This window comes from Belonocnema kinseyi, chromosome 1, assembly GCF_010883055.1.
Source record: "Belonocnema kinseyi isolate 2016_QV_RU_SX_M_011 chromosome 1, B_treatae_v1, whole genome shotgun sequence".
In the NCBI taxonomy this organism is placed as follows: domain Eukaryota; kingdom Metazoa; phylum Arthropoda; class Insecta; order Hymenoptera; family Cynipidae; genus Belonocnema; species Belonocnema kinseyi.
The window spans coordinates 14,302,681-14,326,789 of record NC_046657.1 but is presented as its reverse complement, the minus strand read 5'-3'; the positions used below and the strand labels follow the sequence as shown (position 1 = coordinate 14,326,789).

The 24,109-nt window shown below is 28.2% G+C and overlaps 1 protein-coding gene across 2 annotated transcripts in view; it reads right to left on the bottom strand.

Moving 5' to 3' along the window:
• LOC117172639 (protein numb) overlaps positions 1–24,109 on the bottom strand; it is a 192,280-nt gene that overhangs the window by 39,114 nt on the left and 129,057 nt on the right. Inside the window, exons 1-2 of one of the 2 annotated variants that reach the window (XM_033360750.1) lie at positions 19,146–20,250; positions 16,531–17,016 (exon numbers count right to left, since the gene is read on the bottom strand). The exons of the other annotated variant lie outside the window; for it this stretch is intronic. Of the exons in view, the coding sequence (XP_033216641.1) occupies positions 16,531–16,602 (72 nt within the window). The 5' untranslated portion in view covers positions 16,603–17,016; positions 19,146–20,250. Of the gene's footprint in view, positions 1–16,530; positions 17,017–19,145; positions 20,251–24,109 lie in introns of those variants that run through there. 2 annotated transcript variants of the gene reach the window in all.

Sequence of the window (24,109 nt, the reverse complement as noted above, 5' to 3'; positions counted from 1 at the left end):
TCATCTCTCTTAGTTGTAAATGAACTTTTTTTGGGTGGAAATTCGACTTTTCAGGTTGAATATTAAACTATTTTGTTGAAAAATGAATTAATTTGTTGAAAATTCAACTGTTTTAATGAAACTAATTTTTTTTACTCTAAAATAGAACTATTTTTCACGGTTTTTAATTTTGTTACAATTTTAATTCGGTTAGATCTAATGAAAGTGTAGAAATGTGCAATAAAGATTTAACGGATAGTTTGTGGTGTAACATTGCAGAAATTTTTACATAGCAGAATCAACTGTAAGTGGCACGTCTGACTACTAATACGAGTACCTGCGAGCTGTTTTAATCCTTTCACCGACAGGTGCAACGCATGTCGCAAAGTTAGTACAAAAATTGTTCAGCCTTCTCACCAGTGCGAATAAATAAACTGGATAAATTCCAATACCAGTACCAGTTTTCCAAGCGAACCATTTTTATTTCATTTTTAATCTAAAAAAAGGGCTTGAAAATTAAAAAATATATGAATGGCTTCCCATACATTCTTACAAAATTGGATTATTTTTATTTTATTTGTCAAATAACTTTTAAACCTGACAACCAAAAACACCAATTATTTGAAAGACAGTAGAATTAAAAAAAAAGTTAATTTTAAACAAGGTAGTTAAATTTTAATAAAATAATAGAATTTTCAAACAAATGATCAAATTAAAAAACAAGAAAAATTAACTTCAACCAAGTAGTTAACATTTCAACATACAAAGATAAATTTTTAAACAAATTGTTGAATGTTTAAACAAAAGGGATTAAACTTTAACGAAATACGAACTATATTTGAAACATAGTTTAATTTTGCACCCGAAAATTCGAATTCCCAACAAAAAAGTTCATTTTCAACCAAGAGATTTTTCAGTCAAGCAAATTTTATCGAATTATCTACAAAACAGTAAAATTTTTGCAAACAAAATATGAATTGTCGACAAAAAAGTAAAAATTTCAACCAATTAGATGAATTTTAAACTAAAATTATGAATATTGAATGGAAAAAAGTTTCAACCAAGTAGTTCAGTTTTCAAAAAAAAAAGTCAAATTTTAAGCCAAATTGTTGAAGTTTCATATAAAAAAAAACGAATTTTTTAGAATGAATATTTTACCAAAAAAAAAATGATTATCAAAGTAATGCAACTTTTAACCAAATTGTTGAATTTTGAAACCGAAAGGATTATTTTTTAGCAAGACATTCGAATTTTTGACTAAAAAGGCGGCTTTTTAAAAAACAGTGGATTTTTCAACAAAATAGCTCAATTTTTAACTGAATAGTTGAATTTTGTACAGAAAAAATTTTAGTTTTCAGCCAAGAAAGATTCTTTAGTAAAGAAAAAAAAGTGTACAAAATTATTGATTGTCGAAGATGAAAGACGAATTGGCTACAAGGCAGTTGAAGTTTCACAAAAAAATATTGATTTTCAAATAAAATGATGAATTTTAAACAAATAAATGAATTACTAACAATGTAGTTCAACATAAAACAAACATTTTAATTTCTACAAAATAGTTGAATTTTCAACAAAAAATGCAATTTTCAACCAAATCGATTTATTTTCACATAAAATTAGGAATTTATGATAAATAATTATACATAATTTATCCAAAATAAAGAAGTTTCATCAAAGTAGTTCAAATTTCCACCAAATAGTTGAATTTTCAAGTCGAAAAGGTGAATTTTTAACAAGACATTTGAGTTTTCGACAAAAAAGATGGTTATTTAACAAAATAGTTGAATTTAAGCGAAAGGGTTTTTTTTAACATTGGGCTGCCCCAAAAATATAAATGTCCCTAAATCTAAATGGCCCCTAAAACAGGGCTGTCGTTAAATTTAATTTACCCCTAAAAAAAGTGTGTGATAAATAGGGGTGCCTTCAAATTATAATAATTTCTCTAAATACGGTTGCCCCTGAAAATTAACCCCCCTAAAATAGGAACGTTTCTAAATCTTTATCCTTTCTCAAATAGACCCCTAAACATTGATTATCCTATTAATTTTAGTGTCCCTAAATAGGAACTCTGCTAAATTTATTTTGCCTTTAAAGAAGTCCCAAAATATCGTTATCTAAATATTAGGGTTGCCTTAAAATCGTGAATGGAAAAACTAGGCTCACCCCTATAATTAGGGGCACCCTGAATTTTTTAAGCCGAATAAGTGGAATTAATTAAAATGTTTAAAAAAAAAAGAAAATAAACGGTTTTGGATGATTGAGGTGTTCAGGACCATGTTTACGAGAAATAAGTTTTGTTGAGTCGCCCCTGAAGGTGGCGTTCTTTACTTCTTATATAGAAATAGGCGTGCAAAAATACAGGTGCATGCACTTTGCAGAAAGGTAGAAGAGAAACGGAGGATTGAAGAACCATGTTTGGCGAAGGCTGAATGACCCACGTGCACGATAGCAATTGTCCCACTATTCCTATCCACTTTTCCTTTACTGCCGGATTCTTGTTACTTGTGATTACGTACTTCATTCTATTCTTGAAATTATCTACTTATCCCTGTCGTAACAGGTGACCATGCAAAGGAACTTTTTAAATTGGGCAGCATAGGATAGTCTAGGATATAATAATAGTATAGGATAAACTAGGATAGTCTAAGATATAATATAATAATAGGTTAGGATATAATAGGATACGATAAGCTAAGATAGGCTAGGATATAATAGTGTAGGATAAGCTAGGACATGCTGGGATTAGTCTAGGATATAATAGGATAGGATAAGCTATTACAGGCTGGGATTATGCTAGGATATAATAGGATAAGCTAGGATGGGTTTTAGGCTAGGATATAATAGTATAAGATAAGCTAGGGTGGGCTGGTATTAGGCTAGGATAAGCTAGGACAGGTTGGGATTATGCTAGGATATAATAGGACAGTATAAGTTAGGACATGATGGGATTAGGCTACGATATAATAGGATATGATAAGCTAGGACAGGCTAAGATATAATAGGTTAGGATAAGCTAGGATATAATAGTATAGAATAAGCTAGGATAGACTTGGATATAATAAGTTAGGATAGGATAGTTTCGAATTTTATTTTCGCAATTCCCTCATTTTTCCGTAGCCATTAATATTCATAGAACAGCATTTAAATCTTGTAACATTTTTAACCTAGAATCTTTTATTTATATTTATTGATTTAAAAAAATATCTATAACTTTCCTACCATAAAAGATGCATTTTTTAATTTAAAGGAACGAATTTTCAACAAAGCCGTTGAATTTTGTTACCAAATACCTGCATTTTCAATACCAAAAACTAATTTTTAACCTAAGAGTTGTATTTAAAAGCAAAAAATTAAAATCTAAAGAAAAAAGATATGAATTTTCAACAAAATAGACGAACGCTTAACCAAATAATTGAATTCTCAATAAACTCTAATGAATTTTCAACCAAACTGCTAAATTTTGAAACCAAAGGTCAATTTTTCATAAGACGCGTGAATTTTCAATCAGAAAAGTCGACTTTACCACAATTAAACGAAATAGATGATTTTTATACATAAGAAGATAAATTTTTAATCTAAAAGGACGAATGTTCAATAAAACAGTTAAATTTTCAACAAAATAATTAAATTAACAAAATATTTGAATTTGTAACCAAATAGTTCACTTCTCAAGGATCCAAAATTTTTTAGTTAAGAAAGAAAAAGTCTACCAAATCATGGAATTTTCAGCAACAATATATACATTTTCAAAAAGAAATTAATTTTTAATCAAATGTTTGAATTTTAAACCAAATAGTAGATTTTTAACCAAAAGAGATGAAGTATAAACTAAAAATACAATACAGTTTGCAGCCGAAAGAAATAATTTTCAATAAAGTAGTTAAATTTTCAAACAAAAAGTAGAATTTACCACAAAATAATTAAATTATCAACAAAGTTGTTGAATGTTCAAGCTATAACGATAAATTTCAAACAAAAAATGCAATACTATTTCATCCAAATATCATAAAATTTCTGTCAAAAGAGATGAATTTTGAAACCAAAAAGGTGAATTTTCAACCAATACAATTAAGTATCTACCAAAACGGCGAATTTTGAACAAAATTTTAAACAAATAACAAAAAAATGGATTTTCAACAAAGAAAAATTTTTCAGTCAAGCAGGAAGGATCATCCAAATTGGTTAACTTTCAAGCCAAAAGAAGACTTTTTTGTAAAATACACCATACTCTCGCTTTCAGTCGAGTGTCGGGGATGCCTTCAAATGGCCTTAAGACTGATTTCGGGGAGGGGGGGGGGGGGCATAAACGTACAGTTTCGTCCGAAAATATAAATTGAAATCGAAATATAATCTAAAATATAAAAAAAAAATTAGTTTTTTTCCAAAAAAGACGAATTTTCAACCAAAAAATGAAAAAGTTACATTTTCATTAATAAAAATTAATTTTACACAAAAAGAAACGAATTTTAAACAATAGTTAAATTTTCAACCAAACAGTTGTATTTTTGTCCAAAAAGGATTGAATTTCTACTGAGGCAGATGAATTTTTAAATCAAAAAGACGAATTTTCAAAAAGATAGTTTAACTTTCAAATCTTTGCGAAGATGAATATACTGGTTGAGATATGACAGGAGAGGTACCAGATTGGCATTTATACGTGAAGGCTGTACTTTGAAACCCACCAGATTTCTCTACCAGTTATCCTTGAGTTCGATCCGATCCCCTTGCTCTCGAGTCTGAATCTGCGAATACATTTTCTACTACGTTTTATATTTGCAGTTCAGAATTTCACGAGAAAGCTAGGAGATTATTTAAGGAACACCGCAAAAACTGCAGTTTTTTAGAGATCAACAATATTTTTTAATTGTAAAAAAATGTATCCGATTTAATCCTTAACTATTGTATTTTATCGTTTTAAACCTATTCTAGTCTACCCCATTTCCATTCTATCCCACTTCATTGGATTTTATCACATCCTTTCATAAGTTTCTGTATCTTCTCGTATTATATCCTATTATATCCAATCATATCTAATTCTGTCATATTTCATATTTTATCCTCTCCTAATCTATCCTATTAAATCCTAGTTTATTGAATTTTATCTTGTCCTATTATATCCATTATATATAATTCTGTCTTATCCTATTATATTATATCCTAGCATATCCTCTTTATTCCTACTTTATTAGGTTTGAACCCATCTTGTAATATTCAATTCTGTCCTATTCTATCTTACTTTACCGTATTGTAGCATATTCTATTATATCCAATTATATATAAATCTATCCTATCCTATTATATCCTACTTTATTGGATTTATCCTATCCTATTCTATTACTATATCCTACCTTATTTCATTTTATCATGTCTAATTAAATCTAATTATATCATATATCCTATTCCCTTTTATTACTATATCCTACTTTGTGTGATTTTATCTTAACCTATTATATCCTATTATATCTAATTATTTCATATAATACTCTATCCTATTATATTACAATATCCTACCTTATTGGTTTTTATTAAATTCTACTATATCCTATTATATCCAATTATATCATACCATATTCTATACTATTTTATTGCCATATCCTACTTTATTGGATTCTATCTTATCCTATTATATCTTATTAAATCCTACTTTATTGGATTTTATCTTATTATATTCTACTTCATTGCATTTTATTATATCCTATTATGTCTAATTATATCTAAGTGCATCAGATAATATTCTAAAATCGCTATCGTATTCCATTATTATATCCTATACTTTATGGGTTTTTATTTTATGGTATTATATCCAAAGACATCTCATTCTATCCTATTCTATCTTATCCTCACATTATATCTAATTCTGTCATATTATATCCTATTCTGCCCTATTATATGCTACTATATCCTATTATATCCAAATATATCTAATTATATCATATCATATTCTATCCTATTACTATATCCTATTTTATTGGATTTTATCTGATCCCATTATATCCAATTCTACCATACCACGTCCTATTATATCCTACATTATTTCATTTTATTATATCCAATTATAACTCATTCTAGCCTATTATGTCCTATTATATCCAATTATATATAATAATATAGTATCCTTTCATATTCTTTCCTATTCCATTATAATATCCTATTATATTGGATTTCATCCTATCCTATTACTATATCCAATTTTGTCTAATTCTCTCCTATACTTTTCCATCGGAACTGTTTTTTTAGTTTCCTAAAATATGGTCTTCTATCGGCCAGAAATAAAGAGTGACTCTTACAAACAGACCGAATAAATTCAGCTTGAATAAAACTTTTGCTTTCTTAAAATAAAAGAAACGGAAATGCCAACATGGGAACTTTTAAATATGGATGACCTAACTGTTACATGGTGCTCGATATCTTTAGAATTGGTGCAATAAAATTGTATTCAGACCTTTTTGCGTCAGAATGAGTCGAATTGAATAGGTTTACCATTCAATGTTCAAAGTTCAATTTCAAAATTAGAATTGACTTCCTTGTCAAAAATCAAGTTAGAATTGTACATAATTCAAATTATTCATCATTCCTTCACAGTTCAAGGTTTTCATTTTTAGGATCAAAAGTTATTATTCTCGCGTTTAAACAGTCTAATTTTTCAGGCAAATAGGGGGATATTATTTTTAATCAAATTAATTTAGGTGACATTTTGCATTCAATTTTAAATGCGATAAATTCCTAATATTTCAAGGCGAAATATATTTCATTTTCAACAAAGAAAAAAGATTTTTCTACCAAAAATAAGAAGCATCTTTTATCCAAAAGGACGAATTTTCTGTTCAGAAAGACAAAGCTCAATAAACCAGTTGAATTTTCGAACAAAAATTATGATATTTAAAAAAAATAGTTGAAGTTTCAACAAAATAATTAAATTTTTAAACTAAACTGATTAGAGTGCAAACACACAAAAGTCATAGCCAAAAATTCACAATAGTAATATAGCGTGGCTTGGGCCTTAAATAATTAAATAATTAATTATTTATTCTAATTTTAAAAATGTTCACAGATAAAATTAGTATTAAAATTGGTACGTTAAACGTTGACAATTTTATTTGTCATCATTGGCATTTATTTAAAAAAATGTCGATTCGGCAAATAGCATTTGAAAATCGATAAACGTAGAATAGTTGTTGTGAATCGATTTGAATACCAAAATGCCTAACCATATAAAGAATTCTTGCTGACTGCATTTCATATGCAAAGTTATTCGTCCTCCTCGAAAATACGTTTCTAGAATATTCAGGCAATCGCACGAGTCGAGTTCCATTCTTTAATATACAATAATAAATTTTTTAAATCAAACATTTTAAATTATATCTCTTTAAAAAATACCTTATTATCAAATTAGTCCAAGAACACCAAAAAAATGAGTCCCGGGTTCTCGAGGTGAATCAGCTGTTCGTATTCAGATCCGCCATATTGAGTCATGTGACTATTTCATGTATTTTATATTTATATTGATTTTCAACTATTTTCGAAAATATAAGTAAAAAAACCTCACAAGTCACTTATTAGAATTATATATTTTTTAATATAAACAAATCGGTATTTAAAAATGAGAAATTGAAAAAGAATCTTTTTTAATTTTCTGCACAAGTTTTGAAAATAAAGTGAGATTGTTGGATGACAGAGACGACTATTTGAAGGAAAAGAAGGTGGATGACCGGAGAGACCGTTCTGCAAAAAACTTGTTTGTCTCGTTTTACTAAAAAGAGTAACTTATAGTACTCGCACCCAGTAAGTTCTGCAAAGCCTTTCACTGTAAGTCCTCTAGGAAATTTCCTTATTTAAAATGAGTTTCTTAAATGAAAATGAGAGAATTTTGTAGCAGGAATTCAATTTACAACAATATCTTTATTTCAACCAAGAAAGATAAACTTTCAACCAAAAAAGATACATTTTCTGCCAAAATATAAATTTTCACTCCAAGTGTACTAATTTTCTAGTCCAAAAGACGAAATTTTAACAAAACAATGTTATTTTTAACCAAGAAATGAATTTTGAACAAAAAATATAATAGTAAACTTTTTAATTAAAGAGCATTAACTTTCAACTAAAAAATATTATTTTTAAGCCAAAAGATTAACTTACAATACAAAGCAGTTGAATTTTTAACAAAGCAGATTTTAATGTTTGATTAAAAACGATTTAATTCGACCAAACAAAATGTTGAAAATTTAAGTTTTTGAGTTGAAAAATTAATTGTTTTGTTACCAACCTATGAAGTTGAACTTGTAACAAAAAAAGAACATTTTTTAACAAAATAGTTGTGTCTCCGACAAAAATATGACCTTTTAACAAAATAGTTGAATTTTCAAACAAAAATGGTTAACGCTCCACTCAAGCATAGTGCCGTTCCCGGTTCAAATCCTGACTGAGGGAGATTTTTTCCTTGTTTCTAACCAATTATTTGTTCGAAATGCTCGTTTTAACATCGAAATTTTTATTAATTGAAAATTTCAAATAATAAACGTTAACATCTTTAAATGGTAGCAAACATTAAATATAGATATAAAAAAAAATCAACAAAATTTGAATTATTTATTGCCAGTTTTTTAATCGGAAACACCAATTTCGGAATCTTTAAGTGAGCTTTAATATGCAAACGACGAACTTAATTAAGAGGCAAGTGGAGACCGGCAGCTCGTCGACTGGAAACCCTAAGGGGGTGCATTTTAACGAGAAAGGTCGAGGGTCACGCGCATCGTTATCTGACATTGGCTGTAAAATCTGGAGTCGATCAACCACATAAACTGTAGGTCATCAATTTTTATTCAAATTCCATCAAAATTTAAATTTCAAAATATTCTTCTTCAGGATGGCCGTTAAAGTCACTTAAAATTGAAAAATTAAATTAATAAATGAAAACACTCCAATTGGAACTCTTTTGAGTTTTAATCTTTTTAAATAGAAGATTAAAAATGTTTTAATTTGTTCAATAATTTACATGTTTAAAAAAGAAGCTTAAAATACTTTTTAACTAAACAATTTTAATTTAAGCGTCCTTAAACTACAGAATTTCTCATTTTAAAACTTTTATAAAGTGAACAGTTAACAAATTTCTGGTTAATAAATATAAATCTCTAATTTTTATTGCTTTAAATTAATACTAATTGAAAAATTATGAATGCCAATTTTACCCCACGTACACTCAATATAATGTTTTAAAAAATTGGCCTCTTCAAATTCAGAAAGAATTGAATATGAAAAATGTCCTCCCATCAAATTTAATAAAAACGTTTAAAGTAAAACACTATCCTTCTGTTATTTATCAAAATATTGAAAACAAAAATGTCCTACTTTTTAACCTGATAAAAATTTTAAAAATATAAAATGCCCTTCTGCCAATACAAGAAATATGAAAAACAAAAATGTTCTCATCTCAAACTCAATAACAATGTTAAAATTTTCAAAAAATCAGAGTTCAACTCAAAAATGTAAAAAACAAAAAAATATCTCTTCCAATTCGGGAAAAATTAAATACCCCAATTTCTTCCCTATTTTTAATTAGAATGGTAAAATTAAAATTTTTATTTATACAAGAAATTATTTTTTAATGGAAACATTTAAATTGTAACGTTCAAAGTTTAAATTCAGCACTGAAATTTCTAAGATTTATGGCCTTTTATTTTAAACAATTCAGTTCATATTATTTAGTTTTCAATATTAAATTTTTTTTATATTAGAAAATGATCAACATTACAAGTGACTTGATAGATTTTCATTATAAACACTTTTTAAATTTCCGGTAAAAAAAATAAGGCAGTCATTTCTCGGGTCTTTTCAATATTATTATAAAAATCCCATTTGTTGGCTAAACCATGCAAAATACAAAAAAAAATTAAGACAGAAATTGTTCATCCAAAAAATATCTATAAATTTGTTGTTTATCACTTTTTCTATAAAACGCGTAATAGTTGTTTTAATAGTAAAAAATGGCACTACAAATAAACACATTAATTTTTCTGCTAAGACACAAGGTACAATAAAATTATCAAGAACAAAAATTTCCTTGAATCAAATCTGAAAATTTCCTTTTAACCTCATATTCTCACAAGACACGTGATAAGAATGGGTTCGTTAAAACCGAAGGAGCTTTAACAAAAGAGATTTCACAATCACTAAATTTCAATTGCCGATGGTCTGGCCTTTAATTTCAAAAGTCCAATGAAAATTGAAACAAATTTTCTATAAATAAATACAATTTTTCTCGTGTGGCTAGTCATCCTGTGCGGTTATAATGTTGCATGTGGAAGCGTCACGCGCGAAATGCGTCATTCTACCTGTCACTATGCGTTACGTAAACAACGTCAGTAAACACAGAAAAAATTACACACATTTTCAATGCAAATTACCAGTAGTCACTATTTATGTAAAATGTACGCACAAAGCTACGCTTGGCATAACTTTCTTCATATTTTTAGAGTTGCTAAAAAATCCCAATTTCGTAATTCGAGTTTTTAAATGTTGAGTTTTTAACTCAAAAAGATCAATTTTGAACAAAAAATGAAAGAATTAAATTTTCAGTTGAATGCATTACATTTTCAGTTAAATTAATTAATTTTTAACCGAGAAGAAAGGAATTTACAAAAAGATAGTTAAATTTTCATCCAAAGTTATGAATCTTCGATCAAAAATTGTATCCTGAATAAAAAAAGTGTAATAGTTGATATTTACACACAAAAATATTTCAATTTTTCATTAAAAACAGTTGAATTAAACCCAAAAATAAGCATTTTTAACATATTAGTTCAATCCTCAATCAAAACTTTTTATCAGTAAATTAAAAAAAATTACTTCAAAATGTTGAATTTTCAAGGCAAAAAGACGATTTTCGTTAAAAATGAATTATTTAATAAAAAATATCAATTGCCATGCAAAAATTAATTAGTTACACGAATAGTTGAAAATATTTTTTTTCGACAAAAAAATGAAAGAATTAAATTGGCAGTACAAAAATTCAATTTTAACCTAGAAAAATGGAATTTTCAACAAAATAGTTAAATTTGTATCTATAAATTGAGGAATCTTCTATAAAAAAAATTTCATCAAAAAGTGTAATAGTTGATATTATCATCAAAAATATTTTAATTTCCAATTAAAAACATTTGAATTCAACTAAAAAAATAATATAAAAAGGGAAAAGATACATTTTCAGTTTAAAAAATTAAATTTTAACTTAAACAAAAACAAGAATTTTCAAACAGATAGCTCAATTTTCAAACAAAAATATTAATTTCCAACCAAGGAAATTAATTTTCTACAAAAAAGGGATATTTTTAACAAAATAAATTAATTTTTACCTAAAAAGGGTAAAATTTCAAGTTAAAATAATTAAATATTTACATTTTTAATAAAAAAAGATTAATTTTCAACCAAATAATGTTCCATGAAATGGTTAACATTTTCAATTACGCATACATTTTCAACCAAGAAGATTACATTCCTATCGACACAGACAATTTTCACAAAAATGGATGAGTTTTTACAGTTTAAAAAAATAATTAAAAATACCAACTTTCAACAAAAGAGTCGAATCTTTAAGCAAAAGAAACTATTTTTTAATGAGTTGTAATTTTTAATAAAAGAATATGCAATTTCTGCCAAAATACATGAATTATCAACCAACAAAAAAAGTCTTTTTAAAAAAATAATTTAATCTTTAACAAAATAATAAAATTAACTTCAAACTTTTATTAACTTTTATCAAAAATTCCTTGACATTCCCTACATTTCTGGTATTCACTAGCATGTAGCAACCCTGACTTTAAAAAAAAAAGATAAATTGTAATAGTTATTATAAATTAATTATAAATAATTATATAATGGAATCTCTTATTTTTTTGATTCAGTTATATATTTTTACATATTTAAAGTAAAGCGCTGAAATAATTACAAAAATATAAATAATCGTGTTTTCATGCCCAAAGTGAATCAGCTGCTCGTTTTTGTTTCCGCCATTTTTAAAACCCAGATTTGATAAAAATATAGCAAAACCTCTTATATTTTCAAACATATTTTATAATATTAGATTATTAAAACTTTTAATAAACGCCAATGAATAAAAATTAATTTAATTTAAAATAATAAAAAGGATAGTGCTGAGATATTTTTTTATGAATATTTTCGATATAAAATATTGTTTTTAAATTTTTTCTAATTCTTTTTATATTTCAGCAGTAATTGACTCACGCAGTGCGATATTACTGACTGGATAGCAAGTGTCACAATAAAAATTCTGTAATTTGTCAACAGCTGAATAAACGTACAGATTAAAACAGATGGTAGATAAAGTGCTTTTAAATATTACGAATCAGTTAATTTGTTTCAGTAAAAAATCAAATCGATCAATTTGTTTATTAATCAAATTTATTTTTCATATATGAACAAATTTATGATAATAATAGTGATAATTTTAATTTGGGATTACTGAAAAAAAAACCCGAAAAATAAATATTCTGGTAGTGTACAATTCCCGAAAATGAAAATATTCGAAATATAATGTCACCGAAATTATAAAATTTCTGAAATATAAAAATTCCGAATTGTAAAATTCTCGAATAAATTATAATATTAGCGAATTTTAAAATATCCAATGCATTCAACATTCCAGAAACGTTCTGTGATCAAAATATTTCATTATTGTATTTCAAAAAAATATAATTTTGAATAAAAAGTATTTTTTAACTATTTAAATTCGGAAATTTTTTTGTGTGGCCAATTTCACAATGTCGATTATTTTATAATTCAGAAATTTTCTGTCGCGAATTTTATTATTCCGAAATGTTCTAATTCGGTAATATTATAAACTGTTTGGGAATTTCCCAATTCAGGATTTTTATATTTCAGGGATTTTATCATTTCGGGAATATTATAAACTGTCGGGAAATTTATTTTTCGGAACTTTTCAGTCATCTCAAATTTTCCAAGTATATTCCATGGAATTTAATTTGGAGAATATTCGATAAATTCCGAACTACAAATAAATTACAAACTGATAAAAGGGAAACAATAATTGCGAAAGATGTATGTTTGGCGATAATCGATACTCCAGATCTGTGGAATCCGGAAGATAGTGATCGTTGTCGCTTTCCGCTTCGCTAAAGATATTGAACAACTCCAATGAAAAGCTGTTAAAGTCATTTAATCGCTTTTCAGTTCACTAAACATTTATTCCCAATTCGAGCGAATAATTTATTCGAATTATTAGCAATTCATTTTTTTATAAGTAAAAATAAATAACAATAAATTTGCAGTAAATTAAGAGGACATTAGTAAATTGATTCTAGTAAAATCAAACTTATTTCATTCTAAAATATTCTATAAGTGAGGTTGACGACCTAAGTAAATATTTAAGCAATTGTGAAATATACCAAGATAATCATTTTAATAGTGAATTTTTTTCATCCTTATTTTGAATAAAAGTATTCATGATAAAATAGATTACTTTTCAATCTTAAATACATTTTTAAAAATATTTTACAATATTTATAATCTAATTAGATTGGTTCAGAATCAAACACATTTTTTTTAAATATTTAGAATAAAAAAAGGAAAATTGTTTTAAACATTATGATTGAAATATTTTTATTCGAGAGTTTTTTCTCCTGGAAAATCAAAAATACCAGGGAGGATTGAAAACAGAAAAGAGGACAGCTGCGAATATAAGGCTGAATGGTACACCATAAAACCATTTCCAAGAAAGGGACACCCAGCTGGTACAGCTGGTCTTAGGATTTCGACAGCAGCCTCTCCAATAGATTAGTTTCAAGTGCACGAACAAATATGTTGTATTTCTAATTTTAAATTTACAATTTTTTTCAATTCTTGATTATTTTTTTTTTTTAATTGAATAAAATCATTTTCTAAATGTTGCACACAAATACATTTTGCCTCTAGTAAGATTCAAGTCCCGAAATTAAATCAACAAAGAAAACAAAATTTATCAAATAAGAAACGTGTGTTTTTGTCAAGAATTTCATATTCCCTCTAAAATATTTGTAACCCAATATTTCTCCAGACAAATTAAAAAAAAAAAACACCTATTATCTGTTTAATTTTAAACAAAATCAGCTACATTTATCAATTTATCTTAATTCAAAGCTTTTTAAATTAAACATATTAAATTAAATATTAAATTTATTTCTAAGAAGATGAATTTCACCAAAAAATTAGATGTTTTCCTGAAAAAAATTCTTTTTTCTTAATTGTGTTTTTAAATTCTAATTTAAATAAAATATAACAGTGAAACCCAAAAAACATGTTACGACACAAATAGAAGGCTCGAAAGTAAAAGATTACGTTGTTCTTTTTCAAATTTTACACATTTTCAAATAAAATCTTGTGTCATAAAATAATTTGAAAAATAATAGCGCAAAATCTAATACATAGATGACTAAAAAAATGATTTTCAATTTGCTTAAATAATTTGTTAAAAAATTCCGAAAAAATTACATAAAGTGTATGTCTAAAAGATTAATTTTCAAAGAAAAAATATACGATTTTTCAACAAAATGCATGAATTTTCAACTTAAAAAGATTATTTTTCAACCATGTAGTTTATTTTGAACTAAAAAGATAAATTTTCAATCAAACAGATAATTTTTTAACAAACAAGCAAAAAACAAAAAAGACAACATTCCAATTTAAATAATTAAATTTTCAGTTATAAAAAAATAATTTTAAACCAAAGAGATGGATATTTAACTAAAATGATCAATTGACTAACCAGAGTAATTGAATTTTCAATCAAAAATATGAGTTTTCAACTATGAAGATAATTTTCTACCCATAAAGAGGAGTTTTCAGCTAAAAAATATAATTTTTCAGCTAATAATTGAAGTTATATTTTTAATTAAAATAAATAATGTTCAACCAAAGAGACGACTTTACTAACTAGAATAAATGAATTTTCTACCAAAAACATGTATTTCGACATAAAATAACGACTTACAAAATAAAAAAGATAAATTTTCAACCATAAGTTAAATAGTGAAATTTTTAGTTAAAAAAATAATCATCCAATGACGTACATTTCTATTTGAAATAATAAAATATTTAACTGGAAATTTGGTATTTTCCGTAAACAAAAATTTGTAACAAAAAAAAAAAAATTCAAGAAAACAGTTAAAAGTTTTAACTGAAATAGTTAAATTATCAGTAAAAAATTAATTTCCAGTCAAAGAAAAAACTCATTTTCAACCAAAGATCTCATTTTTCAACCAAAGTGATAAATTTTCAAACATAAAAATCAATTTAAAACAAAAGAGTTTTAACATGAGTTTCAACTAAAATCGATCAATTTTCAACCAGAAATAGAATAGTTACATTTCCAAGTTAGTAAAAAATTAATTAAAAAAAAAAAAAACGAATTTTCAACCAAATAGTCAAATAAAGTAATATAAAGCTACTTTTGCAACATTTATGTATCGCATAAAAGTCTCTAGATGTCTCATTAAACAATTTTTTTTATTAAAAAGATTAGAATGCCAAGGTGAAGGTTAATTTTTTTCATTATCACTTACATTTTCGAGTGGCTCGAAACCCAATTCTTTATGTCAATTTATCTCAATATCTATTAAAGCAATCCAAAAATGTAAAAAATAAGAATATATTTAGTTTTTCAAGGGCTAGAATTTTGATTTTACACTTTTTCTCTCTAAAATTAATATTTCTCGAGATTGATCAAAAAATGTCACTTGTTCATGAGTCTGCAAAATCAGTCTTTGTGTTCTCCAATTTATCTCTAGACCTGTCGATCCTATCGCAAAATATACATAAAAGAAAATATCCGTCACTCAGCCAGATTTATCTTTTCTTTATAAATTTTTTTTTTCTGAAACAAATATTTCTCGAGATAAAACAAAAAAAGGACTATTTTTTACATATGGCCTTGAAAATGTGTTTGGCGCCAATTTCAAGAACCACGCTCATAGTGAAGGTTACTTTTTTTTGTATTCTTACGAAAATTTGAGTGACTTGAAACTATGAAAAGTAAATACAATTAGTCACACAAAAAAAATTGAAAACTGTAGAAACTAAAAATTAATTTAAAAATTTTTTTATATTAATTTATCTCAAGACCTATTGAGAATATAAATAATGTAAAAAATAAAAATATATTTATTTTGACAAGGACTAAAACTTTGATTCTCCACTTTTTCCTCTAAAATTAATATTTCTCGAGAAATGATCAACAAATGTCACTTGTTCATCAGTCTGCAAAATCAGTCTGTGTTCTCCAATTTATCTCTAAGCCTGTGAATCCTGTCTCAAAGCATGCAGAAGAAAAAATATGCGTCATTTAACCAGCTTCACATTTTTTCTCAACAACTTTTTTTTCCTAAAACAAATATTTCTCGAGATATAATGAAAAAAGGACCATTTTTTGCATATGACCTTGAAAACGAGGTTCATGCCAATTTCGAGGACCACGCTCATAATGACCAGATCGGAATGCCTTTACAGAGCAAGTCCAAAAAAAATCTCAAAGATGATGAAACCTACCGATAGTCGAAGACCATTTCCATGACTGGTGGCTCTTTCGAGCGGTTGGTGGGCGGACGGGTGGTTTCCCATTTTGCTTTCCTCTCCGAGGTGATGTTTTCAGGTTGATCAGTAGCAAACGACGCAACTATCCAAAGACAACGGACTCACAGGGTTCACCAGACACGGTCATAATACCATCCAGCGACCTTCCTGTCGCAGGTGTGGCCTTCTACCACAATATCCGGTTGCACTTGCACCGTCAACACACACTAATTTCACGAATTTAACTATTATATCAATTCAACGAAACACCTCTGGATATATCACATTTATATCCAACTGCTTCTACGTCCTTCGCATTCCTGAGTTGTGCACCTCTGATATACCAACAATTTCAACCGAGCACCAGGTATCGAGTAGGCTTCCCGATCGACACCAATCTCCTCATGACACACAACATTTCACACCTTTTCTGCGCACTGGTCTAAGGGTTCTCTTCAAATTCTGCAAAACAATATTTTTAGGGGGTTGAATTCTGATTTTGGGGGTAGTTTTTGGTTGGAGTGGGAAAAATAAGGGCGGAAGAGAAGAATGAGGGAGGAAAAGAGTGAAAAGTTTAGAGAAAAAGAAGAGGGCAAAAGAGAGAGTGAAAAATAGTTGGGAAACGTCAAAAATAAGGAGTGGAGAAAGTAAGACATTAGAAGAAGAGGATAGGAAAAACAGGAGAAGAAAAGAAGGAGTGAAAGTTAGAGGGATATAAGGAGGAAATAAGAGAAAAGTTTTAGAAAAAAGAAAAGTTTAAAAGCAATAGTTAAGAACAGATGATGATACAAAAGAGGATGGAAAAAAATTCGAGGAAGTAAAACTGCCAGAGAATGAAAAAAAAGATCGAAGAATTAAAGACTGAATAAGAAGAGAAGAATAAATAATAAAAGGAGGAAGGTTAGAAGAACAAGGGTAGAAATCAAAAGAGGAATATAAAAAATAGAGGAAAATAAGAGATACAGAAAAAGTTCAAATGTAAGGTTAATAGAGAAATGAAACAAATAAAAAGAGAAGAAAATAAAGATGTGAAGACATCAGTGGAAGAAAAAAGGAGAACAAGAAACAAGTATTCAGTAAAAGAAACAAAATCAAACACCGCATTAAAAATAGAATGCAAAAGAGAAAGAACAAAAACAACATTGCATGAAGAAAAAAATGTCAATAAGGAGAGAAAGAGAAAATTATAATGAAGATAAAGAGGAAAAAAAGACAAAGTTTTAGAAGAGATAAAAGGTTAAAAGAGAATAATAAGAAGAGGAGCGGATAATTATAGAAGGGAACATGAAAAAGCATAAAAGAATCTGAGGAAGTAAAACAAGAAGAGAATGAAGAAAAGATCAAATAATTGGAGACTGTATAAAAAAAGGGGAGGGAAAATAATAAAAAGACGAAGGTTAGAAGAAGAAGGGTGGAAGTGAAAAAAGGGAATGTAAAAAAATATAAACATCAAGCTGTAAAGGTAGAAGAAAAAAAGAAAAACAAGACATCAGTGGAAAAAAAGGACCAAGAAACAAGTAATCAGCAGCAGAAACAAAATCAAAAATCGCAGGGATGCAAGAAAAATAAGTTTAAAAATAGAATGTAAAAGAGAGAGAAAGAGAGAACATATAAAAAATATTAAAGGAAGAAAATAAATGAAAAACGGTCAATAAGAAGAGGTGAATAAAAAAGAGAATTGGAAAAATAAAAATATAAGTATATAAGAGCATACGAAATATGCGAGGCAGAATAAAACAATAAGAAAATTGGAAAAGAAGCATCAAAAGTTTTTAAAAAATAGAATAAAATCAATTAGAGAAATAATAAAAAAGAAAAAGTAAAATGAACGTATTTAAAATATAAAATAATATTCAAAATGAAAAAGAAAAGGCAAATGTAATTTTTTAAATTTCTAGAAAAACTAAGATAAAAGAAAAAGAAATTTAAAATTGAGTAGAACAAACAAAAGCGAATTCAAACGAGAACAAAATATAGCAAAATAAACTAATGATGGAGAAAAAATGAATGGGTTTGATGGTTCTTAGAGGGAAAAGTATATAAGAAGTCTTACGAGCAGAGGAGTCCAACAAGTTATTGTTGACCTAATCTGTCTCAAAGGAAATTAATTTTTCAAATCAATTCTGATTTGGTGGACAGCATTGCTATAATAACAGTTTAAATGATGATAAAAACACCATAATTCACCTACTCTTTCCATAAGAAAAATGATTACAAGAGGTAGTTCCTCTAAAACCGTTGTATAACAAATAGTTTCTATTATGTTATCTAACAAATTCTAATGAGGATATAATCAGAAATATTCTTGCTAGAACTCTAGTCATTAAAGACATTTTTACAGCCGAGCCTTTACTATTCTACGACATATACATTGTTGTATAACAACAATGCTTAACAAAACTTTTTTTATTTTTTAGAATTTCTAGCCCCCTATAGCAAAGTATCATCAGAAAATCAAAACTCTGGACTCCTCTGATTATAAAAAAGGATAACAGATTTCGGAACTTTACATGTGTACCATTAAAAGAAAAGGTTTAAACTTTTAAAGGAAAGGGATTATCAGAAGACTAACAGTTGGTCAATCTCCTCACCATCTGTATCATCCGGAACCAGGCACCTAATCCTTGATCCTTTCTTCGTTTCACAAAGGAAACTTATCCAAAAACATGTCTCACTATCCAAGAACCGAGACCAATATATCAAGGATTATTAATCACTATCCGGAAACTCAGACCTGATCCAAAAATATTATCAACCACTACCTAAAATTCCGACCGAACTTCACAAAAGTTACAACAAATAACACTACACTTCTTTGCAAAAATTACTCCAGCCACTTTCCCAATCAAAGTCCAAGCTCCAGCTTCCAAAATATCCCCAGTTAATTTTTTGTTAATTAAAAAAAAATTAAAGCCGGCCGGTTCCTGGAGTAACTTCACTTCTATCCTGCAGCTCGCCTGAGCACGAACTGGTCATACAGCTTGGTGGCAGTCTGACGTCACAACTATGCCCAGAGTGGGATGTCCGACCGGTCGGACTTCTATCAGAAAACCCCTCTCACTCTTCTGACTTCTTCAGGAGTCTTGCACCTCACGAGACTTTAAAAATCTTTTAGCTATCTTGACCCTTTTTGGATCAATCTTCTCATTCCTTCATTTATCTAGCTGCTACCTTGATCATTATCAACACTTCTTTTGATCCACCACTGTAGCATCTTCAAAACATCAACAGTTTCTTTGTCTACCATAGTCTCCTACTTTTCAGATCTTCACGGGATGAAGTCCAATCTCTTTTCTGATAAATTACGAAAAAGAATCACCAGTGCAATCCTTAAATAATCATTTCCTAGTTAGATAACAATAACAAATCCTCCGTTCAGGGAACCTCTCCAAGTGTGTCAGTGCAATCAACCCTAGATAATCATCGAATCTCGTTTGGTTAACTGACCATCTTCAACCAAGCTGAAAAAATCATCACGACCTCTTTAACCAAAACTCATCAGCAAAGGTTGAAATTCCCACGTTTTTCCGTTAGACTCGTCACGCTCGGCGACTTCCGGCGACCCCACCGGAACTGGAAATACGTTTGATCTCGGGATCAGGGGTGAATGATGGGATTATCTGGTTCTATCTCTAAGAACAAAGAGCTTGTTACAGTTTTTTGCTTCTGATTGGAGTTCCGATCGATTCTTGAGAAATCGGACGAAGGCCGGACTAGCGACCCCTTTTACTCCTGAGTCCTGATCCGTTCGCTCTTTCTAACGCACTTAATTCAAATCCAGGGTTGGGCGCCACCTGGTGGCGAATTCCTCACTCGAAATTGACGCACAACTATTTCCCTATTGACAAACAGATTTCACCTGGCGAGGAACTTGGACCACTTTGTATTTCGCGATATTTAATTGACGCCCAACGTTAAAAACAAATAAAGAAATTCATTAGGGCTTGCCATGGCCACTTTCACGATCGAAGTCCACGACAGGAGCGACACAACCCCCCCAAGTACGAAAACGTGAATGCTGCCGGGGCCCAGGTTCGAACTTCGAGCGAGAATTACTCGACGCCCCTTCAGGGCCGTGTGAATGGCCCTTCAGGCCCTGGGACTTCTGGCCCATCGCTGCTGCAAAGAAGAGAGGAAAACCGGTTTTTAGTGAAAAGTAGAGAGTCTACCGATGGTCCCTCGGGAGCCAGGGGCGAATTTTTAGAGGAGGTTAGTGGCTCTTCGAGGATCTTTTCGTTTCTGCTTTTCCGGAATTAATTTCAGACAGCGGGTCGTGGGCCAGGTCACCGAAGGCACGTCGAAAAGGACCATTGGGAGAGGGAAACAGCTGCCATGCTAGCACATCTGCTGAGACACGGCTTTAAAAGAGGAAGAGAAGAGAGAAGAAAAGAGAGCGGGAGTGAAAAACTTTTGATTTAGGAACTGCGGCATGTAAGAAAATGCACTAGGGCATCTTGTACGTGGTTTTACTTAGAAGCAAGGGTGTTTTTTATTAGGGTGACCAGACGGCCTAATTTATCAAGACATGTTTTTATTGTTATTAATCCCTGCACTAAGTTTCTGCTTTTTTGTGCTATGTCCTGATTTCTTATGTCCGAAAAATTCGCGATTTTTTTTATCGAACCTTAATCTTGTAGTTACTTTGTGAATTTTCATTTTAATTTCAAAAACTTGACATATGTGAAATTGAACTAATATTTAAAAAGGAAGCAAAACATCAAATTGTCTACAGAAATTGAGTCCTGAAAAGTATTTAAAATAATTAATATATTGTATAGATTGTATTCGATTATTTACATAAAAATGCTGACCTCTCAAAACATATTTGTATAATTTATTAAATTATTGGGTGAACATACAAGCTTATTATTTTGTTCAAAATTCAATAATTTTTTTTTAAACAAACAATTCATTCTTTTTAGTACAAAACACAACTGTTTGGTTGAAAAATCGTCTTTTTGGGTTTGAATTTCAATTATTTATTCGAATATTAACTTTTTGATTAAAATTCCAATGTTTGTTAGAAAATTCGTCTTTCAGGCGTTAAAATTCCACATTTGTTGTAAATTTTCTTTTTCTTTATTGAGTGAAAAGTCTTTCTTGGTTGAAAATCCATTCATTTAGTTAAAAAGTTCATCTGTTATTGTCGTGGAATTTTCGTCTTTCTTTGCTAAAATACAACTGCTTGGTTGAAAACTAATCCTTTTTGATCTATGATTTTTAACTAATTTGTTGTAAATTCAGTTTTAATTGGCTAAAGATTAATTTTTTAACTACAAATTCGATAATTCCTTTTTGGTTGAAAATTGATCTTTTTTAGTTCGAAATACATATACTTGGTTCAAAATTAATTTCTTTGGTTGAAAAATCGTTTTTTGGGTCAAAAATGAATTTTTTAACTGAAAATATAACGCTTCCATTCTTAGCAGGAAATGTATCCATTTTCGATGCGAATTAATGTATTTTTATGAAAATTCCCGTTTTTGGGTAAAAAATTCATCTCTATGATTCAAATCTAAAAAATTTAACTATTATTTTTTGGGTTTAAAGTTAGACTACTCCGTGTTTGGTCGAAAATTTATCTTCTTTAGTTGAAAATACATTTCTTTGTTTGAAAATGTATCCATTTTGTTGATAAATATTTTTTTATAGTTAAAACTTAATTTTTTAAACTGAAAATTTCATTTCAGGTGAAATTTTGTTTTAGTTGAAAATGCACATATATTGCTCAAAATTAGTCTTTTTTGTAGAAAGTTAATCTTCTTCGTTGAAAACTCATTTTTTTGTTTTGAAGATTCCGCATTTTAGTTGAAATTCATTTCTTAGTTTCAAAATGTAACAATTTTGCTGAAAATTGTTCTTTTTTTGTGTGAAAGCTTAATTTTTTTGTAATTGATTATATAAGTATTCCGTTTTAAGTAAAAAATTTAACTTTTTTAGTTTCAAATTCATGTATTTTGCTCAAAATTCGTAATTTTCAAAATAAAATGAATGTAACTATTTTGATAAAAATCTGTTTTTTGTCGTCAAAAATTAGATTTTTTAACTGTACATATAACTATTTCATTTTTGCTTGAAAAGTGATATTTTACCTTGTAATTTATGTATTTTATTAAAAGTTAATTTCTTTTCTAAAAATTTTAATTTTTTGGTTGAAAATTCCTTTTTTTTGTTTTTTAAAATTAAACTGCCCCGTGTTAGGTAAAAAATGTCTTCTTTTTAATTGACAATTTCTTTCTTTAGTTGAAAGTTTAACAATTTGTTTGAAGATTCTTTCTTTATGTTGAAAAATTTAATTTTCTTTAGAAATTTACGTATTTTATTGAAAATTAGTATTTTTTGTAGATAAGTAATATTTGCGATTGAAAATTAATCTTCTTGGTCGGTAATTCAACTATTTCGTTCAAAATTTAATTTCTTTTATTAAAGATTTATGGTTATACTTGAAAGTCTATTTCTTTGATTAAAAATGTAACTATTTTGTTAAAAATTCTTCTTTTTTTACTGACGATTCAATTACTCCCTGTTTGGTTAAAAATCTATCCTTTTTACTTGAAAATTCAACTATATGCTCAAAAATACTTGCATTTTGGTAAAAAAAAATGTATGACTAAAAATTAACTTTTCAAACTTTAATATAACTGTTCCATTTTTCATTGAAAATTTATTCTTGTCAGTTGAGGACACATGTATTTTATTTAAAATTTGGCTTTTTTGGTTGAAAATTAATCTTCTAAGATCAAAATGAATTTTTTTGCGTGAAATATTCTTCATTTAATTTGAAGATTTATTCCTTCAGCCAATTGAATGAAATGCATTTTCAAAAAAATAGTAACATGTTTAAATTGTAACTATTTTGTTGAGAATTCCATTATTTTGTAACAAAATAATCTTTTTTAGTAAAAAATAAATCCTATTGTTTGATAATTTATCTTTTTATTTGACCGTTAATTTCTTTGTTTAAAAAACTTAACCGGAAGAAAAAATGTATAACGTTCAGGAAAAATGAAAAGTTAAATTGTATTAGGGGCGGGGAAAATTAGAGGTTTAAGAGGGTGAGGAGTGGGATAATGTCCTGATTTTTCGACCAAGCCATCTGGACACCCTAATGTTAAGAAACAAGATTTTGCTCAAATTAAAAAAAAGTTTTAATAATATAAGTTAATTTTTTTAATATAAAAAAATATCAAAACTTTTTGGATTTTTTTGATGGATAATTTAATTATTGCAGTATATAATATCTTGCAACTACCCTAACTGGTATAATAGAACTGCGGGTCAATATAAACAGGTAGGAAATAGGAGGGGGAATTGAATTACTCTAAATACAGGTTTGGGAGGGGAGACCCGAAATCGTTGCACTTGACTGCAGGGAACTTTATTCGTTTATTCAGAAGGGCGAAATCTTCATTTTAATGAGGGTTTTAAACAATTAGATCATATAGTATAGTGTCACGTAAAACTGTATGCCGTTTTTTTTTGTTTGTAAACTTGTATCCACTAGGAATAAAGATAAGATTTTTTTTTTCACCTTAATAACAAAAAAGAGTTTTGA